At 35.6% G+C, this 23,724-nt stretch overlaps 1 protein-coding gene across 1 annotated transcript in view; it reads right to left on the reverse strand.

The window, feature by feature from the left end:
• RICTOR (RPTOR independent companion of MTOR complex 2) overlaps window positions 1-23,724 on the reverse strand; it is an 88,270-nt gene that overhangs the window by 45,812 nt on the left and 18,734 nt on the right. The window contains exons 3-10 of the mRNA XM_075021884.1: window positions 23,436-23,533; window positions 14,858-14,922; window positions 9,173-9,304; window positions 8,094-8,157; window positions 3,662-3,788; window positions 2,544-2,713; window positions 2,227-2,294; window positions 1,270-1,337 (exon numbers count right to left, since the gene is read on the reverse strand). Coding sequence (XP_074877985.1) covers window positions 1,270-1,337; window positions 2,227-2,294; window positions 2,544-2,713; window positions 3,662-3,788; window positions 8,094-8,157; window positions 9,173-9,304; window positions 14,858-14,922; window positions 23,436-23,533 — 792 coding nt within the window. The remainder of the gene's footprint in view (window positions 1-1,269; window positions 1,338-2,226; window positions 2,295-2,543; window positions 2,714-3,661; window positions 3,789-8,093; window positions 8,158-9,172; window positions 9,305-14,857; window positions 14,923-23,435; window positions 23,534-23,724) is intronic.

Below are 23,724 nucleotides of genomic sequence, written 5' to 3' on the forward strand. Positions count from 1 at the left end.
GTCATTGCTCCATGCCCCAATTTTATCTCTAAGGACATGATCACACATGAGAATAAAGGACATAGTAACCATCAGCTCTGAAGAATAACCCAGTCTGGAAAATAAGGAGAGAACAGTAGAACACAGCAGATGGTACAGACAGGCAAAAAAGCCACCCCAAAAGCCAAAACAAAACCCAAGAACACCCTCAAGCCTGGTTTAGCTACATGCCCTTTGACAAGACTGACATTATAAGGACATTTTTATACTAAAAACATTTAAGATTTTAGTCTCCAACATAACAAGCAATATAAAGAAAGGATAAATGAGTAACAGTGAAAGTGCCATGGCAAGTAACATATTCCAGGACAATTGTTTCTTCAGTCACTTGACCTTTCAGGCATATGCTAATAGTTCTGAGTAAGGGAAGATGCAGCAACACTCCTACCAGAAACTGCTTCCTAGAAATTTCAAAGTTGTCACAAACTTCCCAAGCTTCCTACCCAAACAAGTGAGAAACTTTTGACTGATACCTGGATATTAAATTAAGCTTAGTGATCATTTTCAGAACACAAAAAAAAATAAAACAAACAGTCTCACAATGAAAAAGGCTTTCTATACAGTCTGAATCTTTCCTAAGTATAGCCTGTAAAAATCCTCAAAATTTTGGTAAATGGCTGTATCAACTGATTTAGTTTATTTGCAAGACACCGTCTTAACTAAAAGAATGAGCAGTCCCTCATGAAAGAGGCAGTATCTTCATGTTAGATATTGTAATATTGCAGAGAAAGGATTTAGAAAGATGCGGAAACCTGCTTTTTTGATTTAGAAATGTCTTCTACATGAAAAATCCCAAACTATGCCCGTCTGCAATTTCTCTTCAGCTATGGCACCTGGTAAAAGATAGTGCTAATGAAACTATTCTGTTGGTATCTCTTCACATAGACAAAAATTTCTTATTTACAGTGGCAGAACCATGTCAAAGGCAAATTCTTCTGATATGATGTTATTTTCAACATCCTCTTACCCATCAAATGTCAAGAAGTACAACTTACAAGGTATTCGGGGGCGGGGGAGGCAGAAAGCTGCATCTTGTCAGTAGTCAAACTACGTATGCATCCTCCAATTTTACAATATCAAAACACATCTTAGTAGCATCGTAGAAAGGTATTGATAGAAATTAGACACAAAATGAGACAGATTCTGTGTTTAAACAAACCACTTTTATACTAGGAAGTAAAATTCCCCTTCCAATCATCCAGCTTCAAACAGGGGAAAAAAAAATCTTACCTGCCCATGATCGAAATGCTGCCACTATTCCCATTTTACTAGCTAGGAACCGTGCTTCTCTGTCCTCTCTGTCATTAAAACAACAGATGACACAATACAGTTCATTACTATAAAACAAACAGTGTTACTAACATAGCAAGTAAAAAGTAGTTAACTGAGACTTTAGATGGGAACAAAACCCAGAGTAAGAGAAGGCCTTTATGTGTGCATATATGCATGTATATGCATTTACACACTGTGTATACACACACAAAGATTAGAATTTTTAAGTATTGTTACTTTTCCTTTTTCAGGGGAGTTTCCATGGTAGGAGTATATCATCACAAAGTAAACACTTATGTATGGTCAGATGAATCACTCTGCACCTCCACTGACAGTGAATCTACAGCAGGGACATAAAGAGTTGGACCTTATTCAGTTACCCAGACCTAAGCATCTAATGCTATCTGATAATTAAAAAAACTGAACAATTCAAGTTGGAAGCAATCTCAGGAGGTTTCTAGTCCAGAATCCTGCACAAAGATGTTGTCAGCTATCAGACCAGCCCAGGTTATACTCAAGGCTTTATCCAGCTGGGTCTTAGAAACTCACAAGGATGAAGGCTGCAGGACCTCTCCAGACAGCCTGTTCCAATTTCTCTGTTGTTTCTTGTCCTCCCACCTTTTACCACCATGAAGGGTGCTGGCTACATCTTCTTGATTACATCTTCATAGGTATTAGAAAGGCTGTTATTCAGGGCAGGGTATCCCCCAGGCTTCTCTTCTCCAGGCTAAACAAGCCCTTTTAAACCTTAAACACTTAATAGTATTTTTGGAAGTTGCATTCCAACCCACTGTATTCAACTTCAAGTACTTTAGTATTAGGTCATTGCTTTTATTTTCACTTCAGAAAGAAAAACCCCTTAATTCCCATACCATGAACATAACTGGTAGCACAAGTAGCAGCACTAACACTTACTTGAGTTGTCCTTCTGCTGTGTCTGGATTATGCCTGTAGTGAAAATCTGTGTAAGGAGCTAAAATTCTCTAAACAAAAGAAAGACATGCATTACTTTCACATGAGAATACAGTTAAACAGGTCTTGTCCCTTCCTCAGTCCCACTCCAATCTGTCATGTTATTCCCGCTTTATAAATCATTATGCTCTTAGCCTAAAATGTTATATTTTAAAAATTTTGCTCAAACACAGAGGGTAAAATCTGAGATTATAATTAAACATTTTCATTAGTAATATAGTGTTTAATTTCTGTCACTAAACAAGTAAAACTGAACGCACCTCTAATTCTACATCTGCTCGCACATACTGTCGAGTCTTTGGATGATTGATGAGATGCAAAACTGTAGTTATCAGAGCCTCATTTATCCGGCTTAGTTGACAATCAATCACATTTTTCAAGATGGTACTTAAACCACCCCGAAGAGCCACCACCTCAGGATTCTGAAGTGCTAAATAAAGAAAAACGTGTCACTTCGGCTAGTGATAGGAAAGAAAACATTTCATGGCTTCCAATATAACAAACTTGCCTCTTTAGGACATGTAACTTTTTCTACCTGAACACTGCTGAGACACATGTAAAGCTTTTAATGGAACTGACTGACATCAGCAATGTCAGAATTGAGATTTTGGATTAATTTATCATGAACAGTCAGTCAGTCACCATTGGCAGCAATTTCCCAATTTATTTCCAACCATGTTTCCATACAGTAGCTTCCAGACTTCCCTGCAAAAAGATTTTGTGCTTCACTGGACTGACATGGATAAAATATTTGTACAAGATAAATGAGCAACAGATCATTTATTTCTTTAAAACAGAAGTTTGTATGTTGAAAACATTGCTGAAATTACTTCTTATTGAATTCAAAAAAACATGTGTGGGTGCTGATTTTTAACAAGCATAGGGAGTTAGTATAAATCACTGTCCAGATAGCCTTTACATGGACACAAATACTGACTTCCAGAAGCCACCGTGGAAATTTTTAAAGGAGGATGTTTTGTAGTTCTCTAAACTCTTGTACATTTGTCAGCATCTCAAGTATGGAATTCTCCCTACTTCCAATCCATTAGTTTTAGAAACATCAACTGCAGCAGAGAAACATTTTTAAGGTAAATCAAGAATTGGCAAGTCTTAAAGGAAAGAACAGCACCTGAAATCTTCAGGTACTTCATGTAAGAGACTTTGGTTTTAAGTTAAAGTGATTTTGGTTTATGTCAAACTAATGACTAAAATCCATGAAACTGACATTAAGAACATTTAACATCTAATTCATTATTAAACAAATATCCTTAAGTATTTGAACAAAATCTATTTAATACTAATCCACAGAAGAGAATCTCTTAGAAAACTGATGACAACCATGTCAAAATTTTTCTTAATTAGCTTTCAGTTATCTTACCTAGTTCACAGATAATGGCTATACACGCTCGAACCATTCTGTCTCTTTCTTGAAGACCATCGTTTCCAACTGCTATCAAAGAATTAGTAATAGAACTGGGGAACAATGAGGCATTCACAGTGATCATCTGCCAAAAATGAAAGAAAAAGCCCTCTGGTTTCTTCGCAATATTTCTCTAAATATACTCACAGATTCACCAGCATTCTGTTTCCTGGATACAACCAGACAGACCACTCCATCTTACTTGGTTGTATCTGGTGAATCCTCAAAACTATTTCTTTTGTTCTTGAAATTCTTTGTCAATTTACTTTGCCATTCTCTTCCCACTTTAGTTTGGGGGTATTTTTTGTATTTTGTATCATTTTATTGTAATAGGAAAGGGTTAAAGAGAGAACTACAGCTACCTTTTTCATATTTTTTCCAAGATTTCTTTACCAACAAGGAATGCTATCCAATGGCACAGAGTAGATTACAAACTCTTCTAGAAGATTCATTCATACTGCAGCAGATTCTTCAGTACCTATTCAACTGTTTAATTAGCCAGGACTAAAATCTCCTCTTTTGGAGAGAGATCCTTAGATTGCTGCAGACTACAAAAAAGGACAGTCAACAGAAGAAGCTGCTATAGTATCTAGAAAGCAAATGTCAGTAACACCCCTATATCCTCTTGCGTAGTACCTGATCTTCCTAGAACTGCAACCTAATTCAACTCCATCATAAATTATATAGCTATGGCACAAAAGACATACACACCTTAAACATAGTAAACTGAAAAGCAAAGATGAAAACAAGACATGCATCCATTAATGAAGACATTCTTCAATTAGAAAAAAGTTTGCAATAAATTTGAGACAGAATAAAAGAACAGATTTTAATAGCCAATGCTCATTTACACTACTGAAGAGGTCCCACACCATGGAAATCCTCAGCTGCTAGTTTAGGACAATCAGAATTTAAACCAGATTAAGGAGCAAAAACCTGGGCACACATTAAAGGCAAAAACCCCCAGTCCAAAACAACCAACCCAACACCACCACTCCTGACCTTGCCCCAAACGAGGCTTTGACTACAAAGGCCAATTAGCTGTTTGTTCACGTTTTTTCATAGTTTGCAAAAATTAAATATACATATCCTCTATACCGTGGAACATGAACATCACTAAACAGATGTCTTAGTAGCTTTTTATCTGTCTGACTGCTTAAAAAGGGAACAACATAATGTGTTATAGCACACTCAACCATGTCACATCATCTTCTACTAATAAATAGCAGTGAGATGTAAAAAATTACTCAATATCCATCAAATACCTAAAAACTTAAGGCTAGTTTTCCAAGGTTTTTTTTTTTTAATATCCATCTTGTTTCCAACAAAAGCAGGCTTATCTTCATTATTTTTCCAGAATTCTTTTGTCCTATATTCATTGTACAGCTCCCTTGGATGTCTTATCCCATTTGAACAAATATCTATTAGTTGTTTTACCTTCTTTGCAGAGGATGTTAAAATGAGATCAACCATTATGACAAAAGTATTAGAACACTAACAAGTTTATTTTTAAGTTGTTTTTTTGAGAAACTTCTTGTCATACATAGCGTTGTCACACACAAAACAGGAAGTTTTAAGATAGGACTCTAAAGAAAAAACAAACTCTTTCCCACCCATGTGGTCTCACTTTTAGAAGGGCATAAAGTAACAAGAATTAGCAATAGAAAGGGAGTACCAATCCACTCTGCAAAGTTGTTAATGTTTTTTCCTACTGATATTGACAAGTACCTAGTGTGAGGACACAAGCAGCCTCTCAAGGCTGCTCTGCTTCATTGTTTTCTTTGGTTTTAAGACATGAGAATGAAAGATTTCTTTCTTTTAATATTCAAGTACATCAGAATAACTATAAACTTTTCATTTGCTTCCATTCTGCTTTGGGTTTTGAAATGCAGTTCTAAAGACCAAGGACAGGTGATGCAAGGCTATTTACAAGCAGCTATGATGAAGTAACAGAGACTATGAATTTGGTCTTTAAAGATTCCTCTAATAAAGAGGAAGAAAGAAGGTGGTTCATATTGTACATAACACTGACTTCTGCTTTACAAGAAAACATTCTGCCTATTAAATTATAAAAAAAAGTGGGTTTATTGACTTCTATTAGATGGAAAAACGCTTTCCAAAGCAACTTTATGTCATTATTTTCATGGCTGAAGACACTGCCAAATTGCAAAGCTCTTCCTAGGAAATGTACAGGTGATTACTGTCAAAAGAGACAGGGAGCACTCAAAGCCTTCAAAAAAAAAAATCAGAAACCAAGTTTAAAAATTGTAAAGTTGTTTTTCTTTTCTCTTCCTATACTACTTTAACCTGCACATTTTTTCTAAACAAGTTTATCATTTAGTGCCTTTTATGAATTCATAAAACAGGACTAGTATTTTGTACTTTGTTCTTCTACCCCATGAAGAGAAGAAAGCAAGAGAATATTTTAAAGTTTTGTATCTACACTGTTCTTACACAGGCATTTTTGCTATCAAAGATGAGGTTAAAGAATTGCATCCAGACTTTGAAGCTGAGAACAACAGTTTTACAACGCTGATAGAACCCAGTTCACTTCTTCCATGGTTCACAGTAAATCACCTCCTACACAAATGAATTATGTTTTATTTGTCATTCATTCTCCTCTTCTAGACCTTTATATAACCTTTTAGGAATCCTGTATCAAACCACTGAGTCTGAGATATTGAGGGAGATGAAGAGAGATGGGAAAAGGGCAAGAGCAGGGTAACAAAAAGACAGTGTGAAAATCCAGAATACGCAATTCAGGATGCGTGTCACTGTATTCCTTATAAGAGAGTTTCTCAAGTACTAACTGCTCTAGGCCCATGCATGCTTAACTGATGCAGCTCAGACAGAACATGAAAGAGGTACTAACATTACTGGTAGCCAGGTCGGGTGGCTTTTTGTTTGTCTGACATTGTCTTTTAAGAAAAAAGGATGCTCTAGGCAGCAAAAGATGTTAGGAAACATCTTTCATCAACATAGTTCTCAGCATCAAAGAATCATGAGCATCTCTGTACAAAATGTACATTCCATTCACAGCATCCTTGTACAACGATGGAGAAAAGCACTGGTGGTCAGCTGTATGATTTTGTATGTTTTTTTAATGCTTATCTTTCAGGATCATTTTTCCCAATGAAACGAATGGATTTATTTCTCTTGCTTCCTCTTGTTTCTTTCAAGCAGGACAGAAGTTTTTGCTCAACTAGGAAATGCTCAAATAACCCCAGGAATGAGGACAAATTTCTGATCCAAATAAAACCAATTACAAATGTGTTTCCATTCTATTGCCTGATTCAAGTTATTCTGGCTCTACATTGAAGCTCTTTTTTTTTTAAAGCAGATTAAAAAAGAACTTTTACAGATTTCAACTTCCTCAAGGATCCATTTCTTTAAGGTGTTTTTTTTGTTTGTTTGGGGGTAGTGTTTAAGATTTAAAATGCTCTTTTTGGCACAACTGTTAATCAACCGTATTGTCTCTTCTGTAAGACAGAAACCAAGTGAGGTCATTATAAGAAAAATAAATTGCACAAACTTCCATATTTTCAACCTATACATATATGTAAAAAAAATACACATACACACAAAACAGATTAAAAACACACAGTGCTTCTGGGGAACCATTCTTCCAACTACTTCAAACTTTACTTAGGGCTTTGGTAGTTTTTCCTAAGATGCTCAGTAGAAGAATATAAGCACGATAAAGAACAGTAAAGTCCAGTACAAAGGCAGAATACTGTGTTGCCTGAAAAAAATACCTTCAGTAGCTGTGTATGCCAATTTCTCCAGGATGAACTTGAAAATGCAGCTACCACAGCTTCAAACATCTCATATCCATGGGTACACAGTACAGTAACCACCACAGACTAACTATGTCTTATGGTGTATCTAAGAAAAGAACGATGGATAGCATCCTCTATGGATAAAGCAATAAGGCTAGAAGCATTCCTTCAACTTGACTATTCCAGTGATGGCAATTTGCCTCATTTCTCAAATGGCAGAAAATCTTCCATCCTTGATTCACAGATGATTAAACACACTATACAATAAAGTTAGATCATTAGATGAAACTTAATAATATGGTTCTTATACCCTTGCATTCATCATTTGATAAATTTTTCCCCAAATCTTGTCCAGTATGATCTCTATCAAAGGAAAGTTAGCAGTGTTTTTCTAGCCCACTCAAGATTCTCAGTTTTACGAGATTAAAATTGAAACAAGTCTCAGCACTGCCATTCCTTCTCTCTTTTGAATTATAAGCTATAATTTCTTCTCATACGGTAAAGTAAGGTAAGGTATTACAGAATGTGTGAAAAAACTGCTGATGGAGAAAACCAGGAGTCAGCACAACTGACTGGCATAGCTAATAAGACCATATATAGCTAGATTTTACCTTTCTGACTAATCGAAGTGCTTGTGTTCGTTCTACTTCATTACTCTGCTGTATGTCAATGCACCTAAAGTAAGTTAAAAAACACATTTTGTTTATAACAACACTAACTTTCACCTTAACTGGTAACATCTCATGTTAATATTTATGCAACTGAATAAACAGAAGCAAGTATTATGACCGATTGTTTAAAAATTCTGCCTTTCAGCACACTCATTATGAATGGTCAATTAGCTTCAGTTTGTATTTTTTTCAGTTATCTTCATTATAATTAAATCACTGGAGCATTCTCAAATATACAACATCAAGGCATAAGGGCTTCAACAAATATTTTGAGCTAGCTGCATTTGTCATTTCAAATGAGACTAAACAAAGTATTTGTAATGTTTCACATCAACATGTTTTGTGTGTGTTCTCAGATCAGAAAAGTCCTTTTGCTCCAACAAAATTAAACAGCACACTAAAACTGACTATGTGCATATATAAACAGAAACACGCACATCTGTATCAGTATATTAAATCCAACAAGATTTTAACAGAGGAAGCACTAGAAATGTTAATATTTACATCTACTCATCATGCTGATCTTATTATCTCATTGTTAGCTTGCCCTTTAGGATTATTCTGTCATGTCATGGGTTATACTTAGACTACAAATTCTTGGGCATGAACTACTTTTTAGCCCTGACTTTGTCGTAGAGGCTCCAAAGCACTATGATAATAGAAATAATCAAAACAACTCCCATAAAACAACTTAAGACATGAAAATTACTGATGTTTCAACCTTCTATTAATACCACAGATTAATTTATGAGTAATGGCATTTATGACAGAAAAACAAATTTTTTTAGATTACTCATAGTACATCATATATTAGGATAGCATTTTATTTGGATTAGCTGGTGTGATGTATTATCCTTTTATTTTTAAAGGACATTATTCATATTGAAGAAAAACAGCTTTTATAAAACTATGTATGGAGAACGTAAGAGGATATGAAAATGCCTTTTCTCGCCTGTCTCAACTATGAAAAAGTGATTTACAATTGCACAATTTACAACAAGAAGGAAGAGTAAAATTACCTGGCTATCAAGTAATCCACTTTCAACTTTAGCACCTTCTGGAGAATACTGGAGTCTCGAATGAGATAGCGGAGGGCTCGCAATCCTGCTGCTCGCACCTCTTTTGCTTCATTTAGTAAAGCTAACCTCAGACTACAATGAAGAAAACAAGGGAGACAATTATTTAGCAGCAGGTAAATCTGACTTCACCATCTGACATGCAGCTACTACCTACCTACTCCTTTAAAATAAAAAGTCTGATTTTTAAAAAGAAATGGTCCGCATTAGTTTTCTGAGATATTCACCTCTATAGACTACAAGGCAAACCTCCACCCTGCCAGTAGATGTAGACAATGTATTAATCTGCAAAAGCCACAAACCATTCCCCCCCCTCAAAGAACAGCTTGTACATCCATTAAATGATACATGACCAAGACCTGTATACTACGACTTGTTATTTGATAGAACAGCTGAGCACAATATTAGTCCAAGAAAATTAACAGGTAGAGAGCATTGCTTCCTCTGCTAGAATGCCAACCTGTAAGCATGAGTCCTCAACACAATATCTTGACACTTAGAGACAAATTTGCACCGTAAGTAATTGCATGTACCTCTCACTAAAGATGTTATGGCACCGTGTTATGTTCACATAAAATATGAGAGTCATAACTTAAGCAGCCCCACACAGCACAGATTTCATTTTAACATATAACCAAAATGTATTTCTCTTTAGACAGATTTTGAAAGCATTTTGCTTGCACTGAGGTGAGCTTTCCTAACAGAATTATCATCATAACTCAATTTCCTAAATTCACTAAGTAAAAAGAAAAGAGATACTGAAGGCCTCCAGAGATGCAGTTTCAAAGTATTAAGTGACACACTGTCCTTTTCAAGGCTCTCAAAAGATTTGCCCCTTTTCCTTGACTACACAGCAGGGGAAAAACCCCCAACCTCCCAGTGACATGTTTTAGTAGGATTCTTTCAGTGGACATCTAAGAATGTAAATACTTCAGCCAGTGAGACTGAATTTCTGCCTACACAAATGGCTTTTTTTTTTTCTTTTCTTATTCTAGGATTACCATGCATGGTAATCGGCTACTCCAAGGCCAAAAATCTTCTGAATCTTTCTGGAGATTAACTGGCCTGTGTAAAAGTCACTGTAAACAGGAACCTAATTCCAGGTGATATCTAGACAAAGTAGAAAGGCTAAAATACTATATGCAAATAAAGATGAACTGATTATTACTTTCAGCACCAAAAAGGGAATTACTTCAGGAAGACCATCTTTGCTGTAATATCAAATACAATTCTTCACATAAAGAGTGCCACTAATTGCCTTTATTTATTTACTTTAAGCTGAGCTAGAAGCCAATAAGAAACAGATTCTCAATACTGTGAAGTTAAGAAAAATTCTTCCTCTAAAAAAAGCTGTACTAGAGGAGGATTTAGTTCCAAAGTCATTCAAGAAAAGCAGACAAGAAACTCTTCAACTGTGCTGAGTAAACAATAGGTATTCTTTAGATGATGAATCATGCTTCATTTCTAGTTTTGCAGCTTTGCAGAGATGGAATTCTGAGGGATGAGCACTTAAGACTCAGTTCTACTCAATGGTATTTTTCTATGTGGACTTTAAATTGGTTTGGATATGCCAGTTTAAAACACTTCAGTAGAGTTTCTTTTTAGGGCAGAAGTTATCCATTACTCATGCAAATAGTGTTGTTGCTATCCATGACATTTCTTACTAGGACAGCTAAATACTGAATCTGGATTTTTTTCCCCTCATCAAGTACATTACTTTTATATTTGCAAGGAAAACGCTTTTGAATAGTAGACCAAAACAATCTTTAGACAAAGTTTCTCAAAAGCAATCAATGCTTTGAAAGCTTGTTCTACAACTCATAAGAGGAAGATATTCTTAAACTGTAGACAGAAGTTAATTTAAGAATTGGCAATAATGAAACCACTACAAAGGACAACACTATCATGAGATTCAACATACAAAAGCAGAAGGTATCAAAAAGGGATGTGTCACTACCTTTAAATAGCAAGAATACAATGAAAACATACAGCTAGCTAGAAAGATACAGACCTAAAATAAAGGCCATAAAAATCCATAGAGGTCCATTGAAAGTAACAACACGGAAGTGTACAACACTGAACAAAAATCTCTCCATTAAAAAAAACGAACCAAAACCCCCAAACACCACTCAATGACTGAACTGCAAAAACTTGAGAGAAACATGACTTTATAAAGACAATGAAGATATGCTTCAGCAGGCAGAAGCAAAATATGTGGGAAAACCTATGTGCATGCATCTGAATGTGTCTACCTGTTCTGACTCAGCTGTACCACAAGGAGAAAACTTGAAAAATTAAACCTGACCTACTGAAAAACCCAAGAGGAAAAGAAAGAATGAAGCAAATGAGACTGACAGAAGTATGACAGAAACAAACATTTTCTTCATACAAAGTCACCGCTTTAGAGATCTGCATGAAAATTCCTATCCTAATTTTATTATACAAAATACAAGTTAGACTAAGAAGTGAAAATGATGGAAGAACTGGAGGAAATCTATCAGTAAGTATTGTCAGCAGCCCACCAAGGTTCACATTTTAAGTGTTTGGAAAGAATATTAACATGCACTACCTGCATATATTTGCTAGCACTGTATTATAAACAGTAGTGGCCAAGATGGAGAAAAGGTGATAAAGAGGTCTATACAAAAAGGATTCTAAAGGGCATCCAGAGGACTGTTTATTATCTTCAAATAAAACTGGTTAGCCATGTGAAGCACCCAGCACATTCTACTAATCTTTTGAAAGACTTGAAAAGACTTACTACAATAGCATATAAAAAGGCATAAGATGTCGCTGAAGATAGTATTAAGGGTTATAAAGAGATTATAGAGTGATGAAAAGGAGTCTCACAAATCAAGATCTGAAAAGATGAATTCAAAGAGCAGAGGTGAATGGAAGATTTTTATCCCGACAATTTTCTGTCCTGCTTTTTATCCAGGCTCACAATCTCCTTTTGTAGGCAGTACTTAGTATACAATTTTTGATTTGGAGGAGGCAGGGTGGCAGAGATACAGAAGGCAATGTAGTTTATATTAATAAGAATAGGATGGGGTTACGAGAAACTTCAAGGGAAGTTAAAAATTATCTGTATACATAGTTAACAACATGAATAAAATTCAAGATTGTTAGATATGACATAAAGCACATCAAGACAAACTGTTATAAACCCATAATGCATGATTCTAAAATAGCCATCAGATCAAGACAATTATTTTGATACAAACGCTCCAAGTGTCTTTTTGGCACTTTCAGACACAGATGCATCATGATTGTGTAAGAGGAAAAGTAAGCACAATACCACTTGCCCCAGTATTTCAAGTGTCACTACATAAATGAAAATAACTTTCTAAGACAGCATTAAGGCTGATAAACATTAAGACTAATGCAAGATCTGGAAGAACTAAGAAAGGATGGATAAGAAGTCCTATTGCAGGGCCATTCTCACACCTTTTTCTAAGCACCTCATCCACGTACTACAGAAAGACAACCATGATTTGGACAAATCTGTTTGATCCCGCCAGGTAATTGTGAATATTCTGAATTTTGCTTTTACAGCCAAAGCCCCTTGGCACATTACTAAAAGACCTCAAAAGTTTGAGGCTTACGAACACTCCATTTTCTTCATTGCTCAAGGTTTCCTCTCCTCTGTCAGTGGTAGGCTGCTCTGGGAACCAGGAAGACCCACCTACACTGGGAGTGACAACCAAATATCACTAGCATCTCCATCTGCTGGCAGGAAGAAATTCTATTCAGGCACCTGGACTAACACAATTCTAAGAAGAGAACAGGTTCTGAAAAACAGATGTCCAACTTGAAAATAATAACAATTATTGCAGACTGCAACTGTCTTTGGTTTGGGTAAATGTTCTATCAAGGTTACTGACCCCCAAACCTAGAACTTTATAGGAAGTCTGTAATTATTCTTGAAACCATTGATTCCCTTATAGTTTAATGCTTTAAGGTTAGCCATTCATACTTCACAAATGCAGAAAACCCAAAGTATTTCTTGCATCCAAATAACTTTTCATGTTTTCAAAGAAAAACAAGTTTGTTCTGTAGAATAAAAATGTTTCCCTATGGGATTCTAAGATAAAGTTGGTAACATCAGCAGAGCAAAATACAGAACTTGCATGTTATTTCCACTTAGCCTACACCTGAAGGTCATTTCCGAAATTAAAGAGTTCAGTATTTGCAAGTTACTCAGAATGGCTGTATAGCAAAATAATCTGCAGAGTACTACTGCAGAATGGCTTTAACTCTGTAGAGCAAAATTAAGTTTACCTGAAAAGCTTGTATTTCACAAAAACTATCCACCCTATAAATATTTCTGAAGAACCACCAATCAGCATGATTATGGTTGTTAAAATGTATTTGAGTTTCAAAATTATCTGTATAGCAGAATAACCTACATATATGCATAAAAATTTGCTTCTCATGTACACACACAGAGGAACTACTGGACTGACCAAAGTAATGACACCAACCAAAACCATTTTCCTGCTGTAGGTCTTATTTTTTTGAGAAGCCATTTTTGGCATTTTTCTAAGTAGGGGGCAGTTTTTCTTCATGTGTCTGCTGAGAACAACATTTTTATCTCTTCCTTATCAATATCCATAATTGAGTTTAGATCAGCAGATCTTTCTGCTTCTTCCTAAAAAACAAACACTAGTATTTGCACACCCCTTTAAGACTTGTATTTAAAAATATTTGGTGAAGAACACTGAATTTTGAAGTTATACTCTTAAGTGATGTTTAGTGCTATCATAAATCACTATAATGGATTACATAAATAAGATCAGAAGATAACCTATTAAAACTTACAGCAAAATATACATTCACAAAAATATACTGACTTTTTAAATTTTTTTAGTTCTAGCAAGGAAAAGGAAAATCAATTCTAGTCAAGAAAACAACTTAAAGATTTCCACAAAAAATTACGGAAGTTTTCCCAACATTTTAATTAAAGAGTCACTAGTTTTTCTAAGCTTGCTTTCCTAAGTCAGATAACTAAATTGAAAGAACAAAAAATCATACTAAATACTAGATCTTAGTTGTTTCCGTCACCAATGCTGAGCCCCAGGACAAATTTACCAATGTCTGTGTAAAAACACAGAAGTTCTGGAAAAGAGCATGTAGTTACTTTTGACTGTTAGAAACCGCAACAAAACAGGAAAATTCTACTTGAAAGTACATACACAGGTCATTTTAGTAGCAGGGAAAGCAATGCTACGAAGACATATACACACACCAAATTAACAGAAAATGTTTGTCTTTAAATCCTGATTCTACATCAAGAGTATGCTCTAAATTCTGTAGGTGCACATTTTTACTAAAAGTGCTTTCTGCAAGTACTGACATATTTAGAAGGGTTTTTTTACATCTGAGGAATATAATAAAGAAATCCACACCTTTCAATTTGGAGTTTTTTTCCCTTTCTTTGCCCAAAAGCAAATAAAGTATTTCTAATTTTACTCATTAAAATATTTGTAAGGTGTATGTTTGCATTATGACATGTCAAACACATTAGAAATACAACATATTAGCTCAAAAGTACAAACAAACTTTATTTAATTGCACTTCGAACAATTAAAGTACCCTAGTATTGCTCTAGTGCTCCTTACTACTTACCATATTATGATGCTGTCATATGTAAAACCTAGCTTTTCTTCAGCATGACCAGTATTACAAAGAAGCTGAAAATAAAAGAAAACATCTATTACTTATAAGTCTTTAAAAATTACTATGTAAAACTGCAGATTTCTGGCAATGCTTTCAAAGAAACCTGAGGAATTTAATTCATGGCAAGGGGAAGCATACCAACTTCAGACTTCCCTGAGAATTTCTGCTGTCAGTATTCTGTTTCTATATACGCCAGACACACACACAAATCTCTGGCCTCTCATACCAGAGAAAAGCTTGTACAATTGTGTAAGCTACCTACTGGTCAGTTTTTCAAGTCCAGATTGCTAGTTGGGCAATTGGTAACCTGAGCAGAGATGAAAAAGACTGAAGTCAAAGTACATCTGCATTCAAAAAGACAGCTTTGGTGAGAGTTTTGAATCAAAGATTGACACTGATGGTCCACTGTCATGTTTTGCCACAGCAACACAGGCATAGAAAAACATCATCAGGCATTGCCAATGGTAAGTGTCCCATAAATGTCTGGCCTGCCATCTATTCCATAGAACTTGTACCTCAAAAATCAGTGCAAAGGTTGAATTTATGCACACAAGAAGACACCTATAAACTGTTGTAAATTCTGAACATTTCAACCATATCTATCCATTTTAAACACAAGACTGAAGATTTGCAAGTGCAGTTTTTACATCCAAAAGCAATCTCAAAGGAGTAATCTAGTGCGTTGCAACGTTTTAGTCTCTTGAGGAAAGGGAAACAGTCTCTTCTCTAAGAAAAGCTGATGCTGTTCTCCTTTGCTATAGCAGCAAAGAAATTCCTAGTAATCTCATTTACTACCCCTAGTTAAAATTATAAAATACTTCATTACCACATCCAAATCCCAAAGTGCTTTTTCAAGCACTTCTGAAAACTCAAGTGACTAACACTAATTGCAATAGCTTTGCATTTTGTCCTCTCTTTTCGAAACATGCATGTGTTCAGTTCTGAGCCAGCATGGTATTAACAGTTTGCCAGTGAGGAATTCAGGAAGTGTTTGTGCTAACTAGTGAATACCCCATGCTATGTTCTTTATAGATATTTATTGCTAACAATAAGAAATTTATAATAAATGAAATTAAGGCTACTGTAAGTTGAAATATTTGACAAGTTCCATGCTCCTGTTCTACTGTTCACCTCCACCTGAAAAAGCAGCATATTGCACAGAAACTCTGCTTTTAAGTAAACCCATTTTATTAGCAGGATGGTTTAAATTCAAACAATACTTACATTTATGCTCAACAAGTACAAATTCTTCCAAGGATCACATTACATTTTGAGAAATTATTTTCCATATTGTGAGAAACATGCATAGTGATAACGCTGAAATCCGAAGTTGTTAATGAAAGAGATTATATTGGCCTGGATCAGCTCCACATTTGGGCTCAAATAACGCAAGTTAATTGAAATATTTTGAGTTTTGCATTTTTCTTAACAGTAGCTATAACCAAAGATGATTATAAAGCATAAGGAAAGTTATTATATAACCTCTTTTCCCCCACCTTTCAAATTTAAGTGATAATAAAACCAGACAATCAGTGCATTAACTGGTTATGACAGTATGTCACTTCCTAACATCAATCTATTTTTATGCCATGTTGTTGGACTGCCTAAGGCCACCACTGCTGCTTTAGCATTTCTATTGACATCTTATGAACTGTAAAAATTGGCTGGCAGAGTGTAAGCAAAACAGTGTGAGAAGATAGTGAGTAAAAACAGTTCATTGTTCAGTTTCAGACAAGTACATTAATAGTTGTTTAGGTTAATCATTTATACATCTAATCCCTTCCCCATCATTCCACCCCAGACACAAATGAGAAATCCTAATTTAAACATAGTAGATTATCCTCAACAGTCTTTTTTCCTACTTTAAAAAAAAACCAGAATTATAATTCTTATGTAGGAAAAAACATTTTTGAGAAAGCGGCTATTGTATGCACTAGCGCATTTCTGAAGCAAGTCTTCTATCATTGCACTTACCATTGGTTTGCCTCTTGAGTGGTCCTGAGATGAAACTACAGCAGACGACGTGTTCCAGGAACCCACGTAACTTGCTGCAATTGCTAAAGACCATTCAGTTCACCGGACCAACTCTAGTCTAGTTGTCAGTAACTACTCTTACCAAATACATATAGTCTGGTTATTAGCTCCTCAATACCAACTGTTTTCCTCTATATACATGCTGCCACTTTCACTAATGTAGAAAGAAACTTGACTGTATCTTGAAACTCATAGTCATGTAAACCTGGCAATAGTTGTAACTTTCATCAAGTTTAACCATTGTGTCAATACACATTTCTAAAGTGTTTGATGTCTGTGCATACACGTAAACTATTTCTCACAGAGAATGAACTGATAAAATTGGCTAAAAATGTAAATACAAGATTAGCTACTTTAGCTGTTAGTTTACTCTCACTCCAGTGGGCCCTCATTGCTTGTGTATTAGCTCTCTTTGCAATGTATGCACAGTAGTGTGCTTACAGGATTTCTAGCTAAAAAAGAATTTAAAAGATGGACAGCAAGATCAGAATTCAAAATGTTTCAGTGATTTGAAAGGAGTGCCTAAACTCAGTAAGAAAATTCAATTAAATAAAAGGAATATCATATCCTTCACGGTAGCACACATTAATAGACACATAAAAACTGAAAGAGTCCAGCTGAGAAATACAAAATGTCCAGAAAATATTCAGAATGTTAAATACAAAAGCAAATTTCAAAAAGAAAGCAAGATCTATAAGTTACATCAAACTATAAGCTAAATGAGTTAATGTGACATCATATCGTAAAAAAAAGGAATTTTTACCTTTGGAAACACTAAAATACTGTACAAGGTAGCTAGAAAATACACCCATGAAGGCCTAGCCATTGAGTTTATTTAGTCTCGCAAAAAAAGCCCTGGCAAAAGTAAGGTTGGATTGATATATGTTGGGGGGAGGGCGGGGCAGGCAGGGAAAAGTCATGGAAGCTGGTATGAAGACGACACTGTTCAGCTGCTCTCAATGCTTTTAGTATTTGCTCAGTTAGAAATGTCTGGTCTCATATATATTATAGGGAAAACTTTGCCACTTTCTTCTCACTTCACCTTCAAACAACATTAAGCAGGTCAATGATTCTGGCCCAAATGCAGTGATTTTTGTAGATGGCTAAATTCCTGACAAAGCCAAGTAACTGTCATATGTTTGACTGTAACATTTAGCAATTAACATGCATATCATTGTAGTACAAGTTTGTAAGCAGGCAGTACCAGAATACTAAAATCTGCTTTTGGCTATACATTGCTATGTTTCACTAAAATGGCAATCGATTTTCATATCATATAAATGCCTGGAATTATGCAAATATACTTTATATTTTTCCAATATATAGATATAATATATAAAATGTATATACTTTATATCTACACAATAATTTTATGTATGTCTATACCTATACATACAGAGTATACTTCGCTTGTTAAAATTGCCAATAAGTCACCTCTAAAATTCAAATTTTTTTATATAATAGGCAATGAATGGGAATAGCACAGACTCTTTGAGGGTATGATATAATATTAGGACAAAATGGTACTTACGCTAGGCCAGACAGTGACTAACTTACAAAACAGTTTTTTTCATGTTTACTGTCAGCTATGAGTTTTTCATACTACTTGGATGAGTCATAGCAATACAAGTAACACATCAGCATGTCTTGGAAACAGTAGCTCAAACCAACAAAACCACAGGAGGTCAACTGCATACAGAAGTTGAGTGCACACTGAGACCATTCAAATTTATTTTTAACAGGATAGTTACAGCAATTACTAGGTAAAAGTATGACATTATTCTATGCATCCAAAATGTAATTATGATACAGTAATTTTGGAAATACAGCTTGAACCATCACTGGTAATATTTATGAGGAGACTACTTAGTAGATCCTAGTCTTAAGAGAAGCCCCTACCGAAACTGCAGACTCTGGATTTAGACCCATGAGCTCTCCAGATTTGTTCTATAGTTGAATGCCCCTAAGCAGATGTTCTGTTCCTCTCTGCTACACACTTCATCATGAGATTTCAAGTTTTGGCCATAGTAGTTGAGCTACTTGGATGAATGTTACAGTCAGTCAATACTACATTCAGATTCTAGGATACTGGGGTTTTGCAAAGGACAGTTGAGACTCTTAAAATGACGGACTATGAATCAGACAGATGAAATCCATGAAAGCCTCTATAGTCCCAAACTCAATCCATATCCCAGTGAAACTCATCAGCATGGTCAAAAGCTAACAGATATGTAAAGCAGACTAGTAGAGCCTCATTAAATAATGACAGAATTAGTTTTGAGCAGATTGAAAATGCAGTTTTCCATAACACTGATGCTATTAAACAGCTAAGTTTAAGCTAAAATTAGTTCACTTTCATTTTCTCCTTAAAGAAGCACCTTTCTTTTTGAACAAAAAATAGAAATCCCTATTAACAACATCTGTGGATCTTTTTTCCATTCATTATTTAAATATGCTTTTAGATTTAAAAAGGTATAAAGGATCCCTCAGAAGCTAACAGTGGGATAAACCTTCTATAATAAAGGATTCTAAATAAATAGTTCAAATCCAAAAGATATTTTCCACTAGGTAAATGCAATTGTACAGTTCCTTCTGGTTTTCAGTAATTTATCACTTACTACTTCTCATGGGGGTGGGGAAAACCCCAAAGTAGTAACCATCATGTTCTGGTATTAATCAGCAGAAGTTGGGAAACTTCAAGATGCTTGCCTTATGTAGCTGGCCTTATAAATGAAAGATGAGTAATCCTACTCAGTTTACTGAAGCCAAAGGCACATACCGAGCTTGTGAACTGCTGTGGTGACTTAAAGTGTTGCTGACCATTTATCAGAGGTCAAATCCTCAGTTTTCAGGTCAAAATTCAGGTTAGCTTAAATAGTGATATAGGTGGTTTGAAAGGAACAAGAATACTTGCCTGATACAGTTTAGGCAGTACTTCATAAACATTTTTGCCCACAGAACTGCAGCTTCATTTATTAGGTGATGAGCAGCAGATAAGTAGAAAAATTTCCAAGTCTGCCACTACTGCAGTTCAGAACTAAACATACCTTTCCACAGCCTGAGTATCACCAGGCTGGGGATGCTAATTTCTTGGAGAAGACTTACAGCACCTGTTGGGCAAGAACAACCCATGTTCTGCAGCCATAGAGCCAAGAACACAAAGGTTTTTACTCAGAAGTACTAGCTAAAATTTGATGAATTAAATGCAAGTTTTTGTAAAATATCATATATACAGCATACTTTGCAGACTAAGTATGGATGCTGTGGAGACTTGAACATCACTAGTTAACACTTCTCTTGAAGGCAAAAACAAGTGAAAAGGGAGTCAAGCTTCATACAAAATATCTGCCTTATGGTATCACTCCTGCAGATAAAGTAACAAATCCTGTTGACTGCTGACTGCCATTATTTTAATAAATTTTATTTGAAATATTCAACTTGTGCATAAAATCCTGGAGTCCAGTTCAGTAATTTTAGAAGGGTGATTACTCTCTTTCTCCTTAAATGAAATGCGGTAGGGGGAACAAAGCCCACCTTAAAAATCTAGTCCTCTTTCAAGGAAAGAAACCTGAACCTAATATACCTCAGATATCTTGAAACTCATATAAAGCTTAATGTCTACCATGATCTCCATCAGGAAAGTCCACCTTAACTTACGTTACTTATTTCCACATGAATACAAACATTTTACTTCCCTTGACCAAAAAAACCCACCATTTCTTCCAAATGCGAGATTTGCCCCATCTTTGAAGGAAAAATCTGGGGCAGTGGGGAGCAACTTCTTAGATTGGTACTGACATTTTCTTTTAAGTATAGTAATATTCCTAGCAGGAGAGTTAAATTTTATAGATTTTTCTGCTGAATTATTTTATGAGAAATATGCTATAAAAAAATTCACAGGTCCTTTCCCTGTCCATAGGACAAATATCCTAGATAACCAGTCGTCTTTCAAAAATGGACCATAAAATGCAAGAATTTACAAACAAATCAAGTTTGTCTTCAGTATAATTTCAAGACAGGATACAAACAACCTCAGCTCTTAGCGTATCTATCTTGCCCACACTCCTATCTCACAAAAGGGGAACTGTGACTGTATCAATTCATGGTAGAAGACCAGAGTGCAAAAAGGAAATAAAACCATCTCCCCCAAGCTCCAGGCTTTCACGCTTTTCACTGGAATGAAAAATGCAGAATTGTTCCAACCACAAGGCAGACAGTACAATACAATTTGCAACTTTTATTCTATTTTCATAGCTGCATTTAAACAAAAATGGGAAGACTTTTCAAAACCAAATGTACAAGTTACACATTTATAAAGCAGGTAGTCCAGGGAGATGAATATAAGAACAAGTGCTAAATATTAAATAGAGTAGGATGATTCCCTTATAAAGGGTCACTCTAATTCAGGATCAAAACCAGGTTATGAACTACTGTCTCCGTATTTAAAAGTCATATTTAATTTTACAAAATTGCTTTCCACAAATTAATCATTTCTTCCCAGTTTTAAGTCCAATTTAGAAAACCTTCCTTGTGTTTTTGTAAGTATTTTCCATTTTTAACACGAGGTTAAGTATAAAGGACAAATTCTTCAAATATTCAATTATGGAATTATTCAATTTTTCAAAGCTATCTTTTAAAAAGAATTGTGGGTTCGTGCTTTAATTACAGTGTGCATATTTACTAGTTTACCACATTTAGAGCTGTTTAACATCTGATTTCAGTAGTAAAAATCAACACTGTTTTAAGATCCATAGGTTCAAATATTGACTTTTCACTAGGAATCATGCATCTGCAAACCTAATCCAGTTCTTTTAATTTTAAGGCAACTAGAGAATTTGGAGGCACTCACATTTGAAAGTTTCCAGATTAGCACAAAAAGGAAACATATCTATGTGTTGGCCTTTTCTAGCAGAATAATGGCTTTCTTGGAACACAATCTGGAATCTCAGTAAAAACAGTAGCATTTTGTCAATGGTGGATGTCTAACAAACACAAGACAATAACCCAAATGAAAGATTTCAGTATAAGTAAGTTCATTTCTTCAGTGAATGCTATGCACCTACATGTGCTCTGAACCAACTCAGAAAATGGGGCACTTACAGATTTATTATTAATGCGCTAGAAGACCAGTGTATTTGCTATTGTGATTTTGTTCTCAGTACTCACCCCCCTGCTAACCAAATCTCATACACTACTACTGAAGTGCTGTTCAATCTTGCAAGGAATGCTTTTAACACCCAAGGAGCACACCTACTTCAAAGATCAGCATGCATGTTTGTCTTTCTCATATAAACTGGCCCCCCAAACCTGCCCTTGAGCATTTGTTCTTTCACTTGAGATAAGTCTCAAAACTGTCAAAGCCTCCTGGTTATCTCACTCAATGACCTGTTACCAGCTCATCTACAACAACAATAATTTAAACCTTACTTTACCCACAAAATCCTCCACTACTACCTTGTTTATTGGCTGCTGCTGATTGCAGGATCCATCCTCTGTCACCAAAACTTGGGTGTTATCTTCAGGCATGTTGCCCTCTCTGTGGTACTCTATCAGAAAGGTATACAACTTACCAGCTCCTGAGTATCAGCCCATCCATTTGGGTAACACTCGCACCGAAGCTCCATCTCTCCTAGCTCACTGACTGCAATGCAGTTTTCCCTTCCTTTCACAAATGGAACACTGGTCGAACCACAACCATTCAAGTATGCTACAACAACTGTTTCCTAACTTCCTGTCCACCTTCCATCAGTCCTCTCTGCTCTTCTCCACAGGTTCCTCATCTACCCCAAAAAAGGGTACTTGTTCTCCTTCTGAAGGCCTTTGCTGGCCTGTTTCTTCAGTCTACACTCTCATCCTGACGTAAGTTTTTAATTCTTGCCTCCTGTCAGCTCACAATGACAGCTTCCAACATACCATACTTTCAGGCAAGTACCTGTCACATTCCCATGGTTTGGATATTTGATAAAAAGCACCTCAAAAATCAGCAATACAGACCATTTCTAGAAATCACCCCTGTAAATCTTTTTCGCTATGAAAACTGCAGTGAAAGTTGATGGTTGCTGTTCTGTTAGTGTCCAAACCACTGCATATGATGCTCATTGATATAGTACTTGCCCTCACCATACTTCTGACAGCTTACACCCAGAGTGTCTGGCATTTCGCATTTTTGATTCAATTCGGTGGAGCACTAACCAATCTTTAGCTCTCTTTGTGCAACTTAACCCATTAATTGGGAGGTATTTCAGGCTGCTAAACACTAAAACAATACAAAAATTCAGCCAGTAGGACATTCAGACAAACTTCAGCATAAGCCTGCATTCATGTATCTGCTTGTCCTTATCTGCTCCTTTCCTCTCCCACAGTACATAGATTTCAAGTACTGGTCCATGATACTAAGCTGTTTCATGAATCTCTCAGCCAATGTCTGATAAAGTACAAGCAAAATATTTTGTCTGGGTAATGACTTGTTCTATGATACCATTTGAACTCTTACCTTAGTAAAATTATTCAAGTGACCTAGTTTTCTCATATTTGAAACACCTTGTAGTTTGGCCACATTTTGCAGAATCTCTCTCATATTATCACAGGGTTCTACAAAAGAAAACAGGTTATTAGCGGATACAGTTGAAAAATAAAGTAAAAAATCTAAACGTGCATTCAACATGCAGTTTCCCAAGTATCACAGGTACTCTCCTCGTCTTAATTAAGGATGCAGATAATTTTTACCTCAAGAAGCATCAATTTGATTTATGCTTAGAACCAAAACCAGGCACACCCAAGTT

This window comes from Buteo buteo, chromosome Z (assembly GCF_964188355.1).
Source record: "Buteo buteo chromosome Z, bButBut1.hap1.1, whole genome shotgun sequence".
In the NCBI taxonomy this organism is placed as follows: domain Eukaryota; kingdom Metazoa; phylum Chordata; class Aves; order Accipitriformes; family Accipitridae; genus Buteo; species Buteo buteo.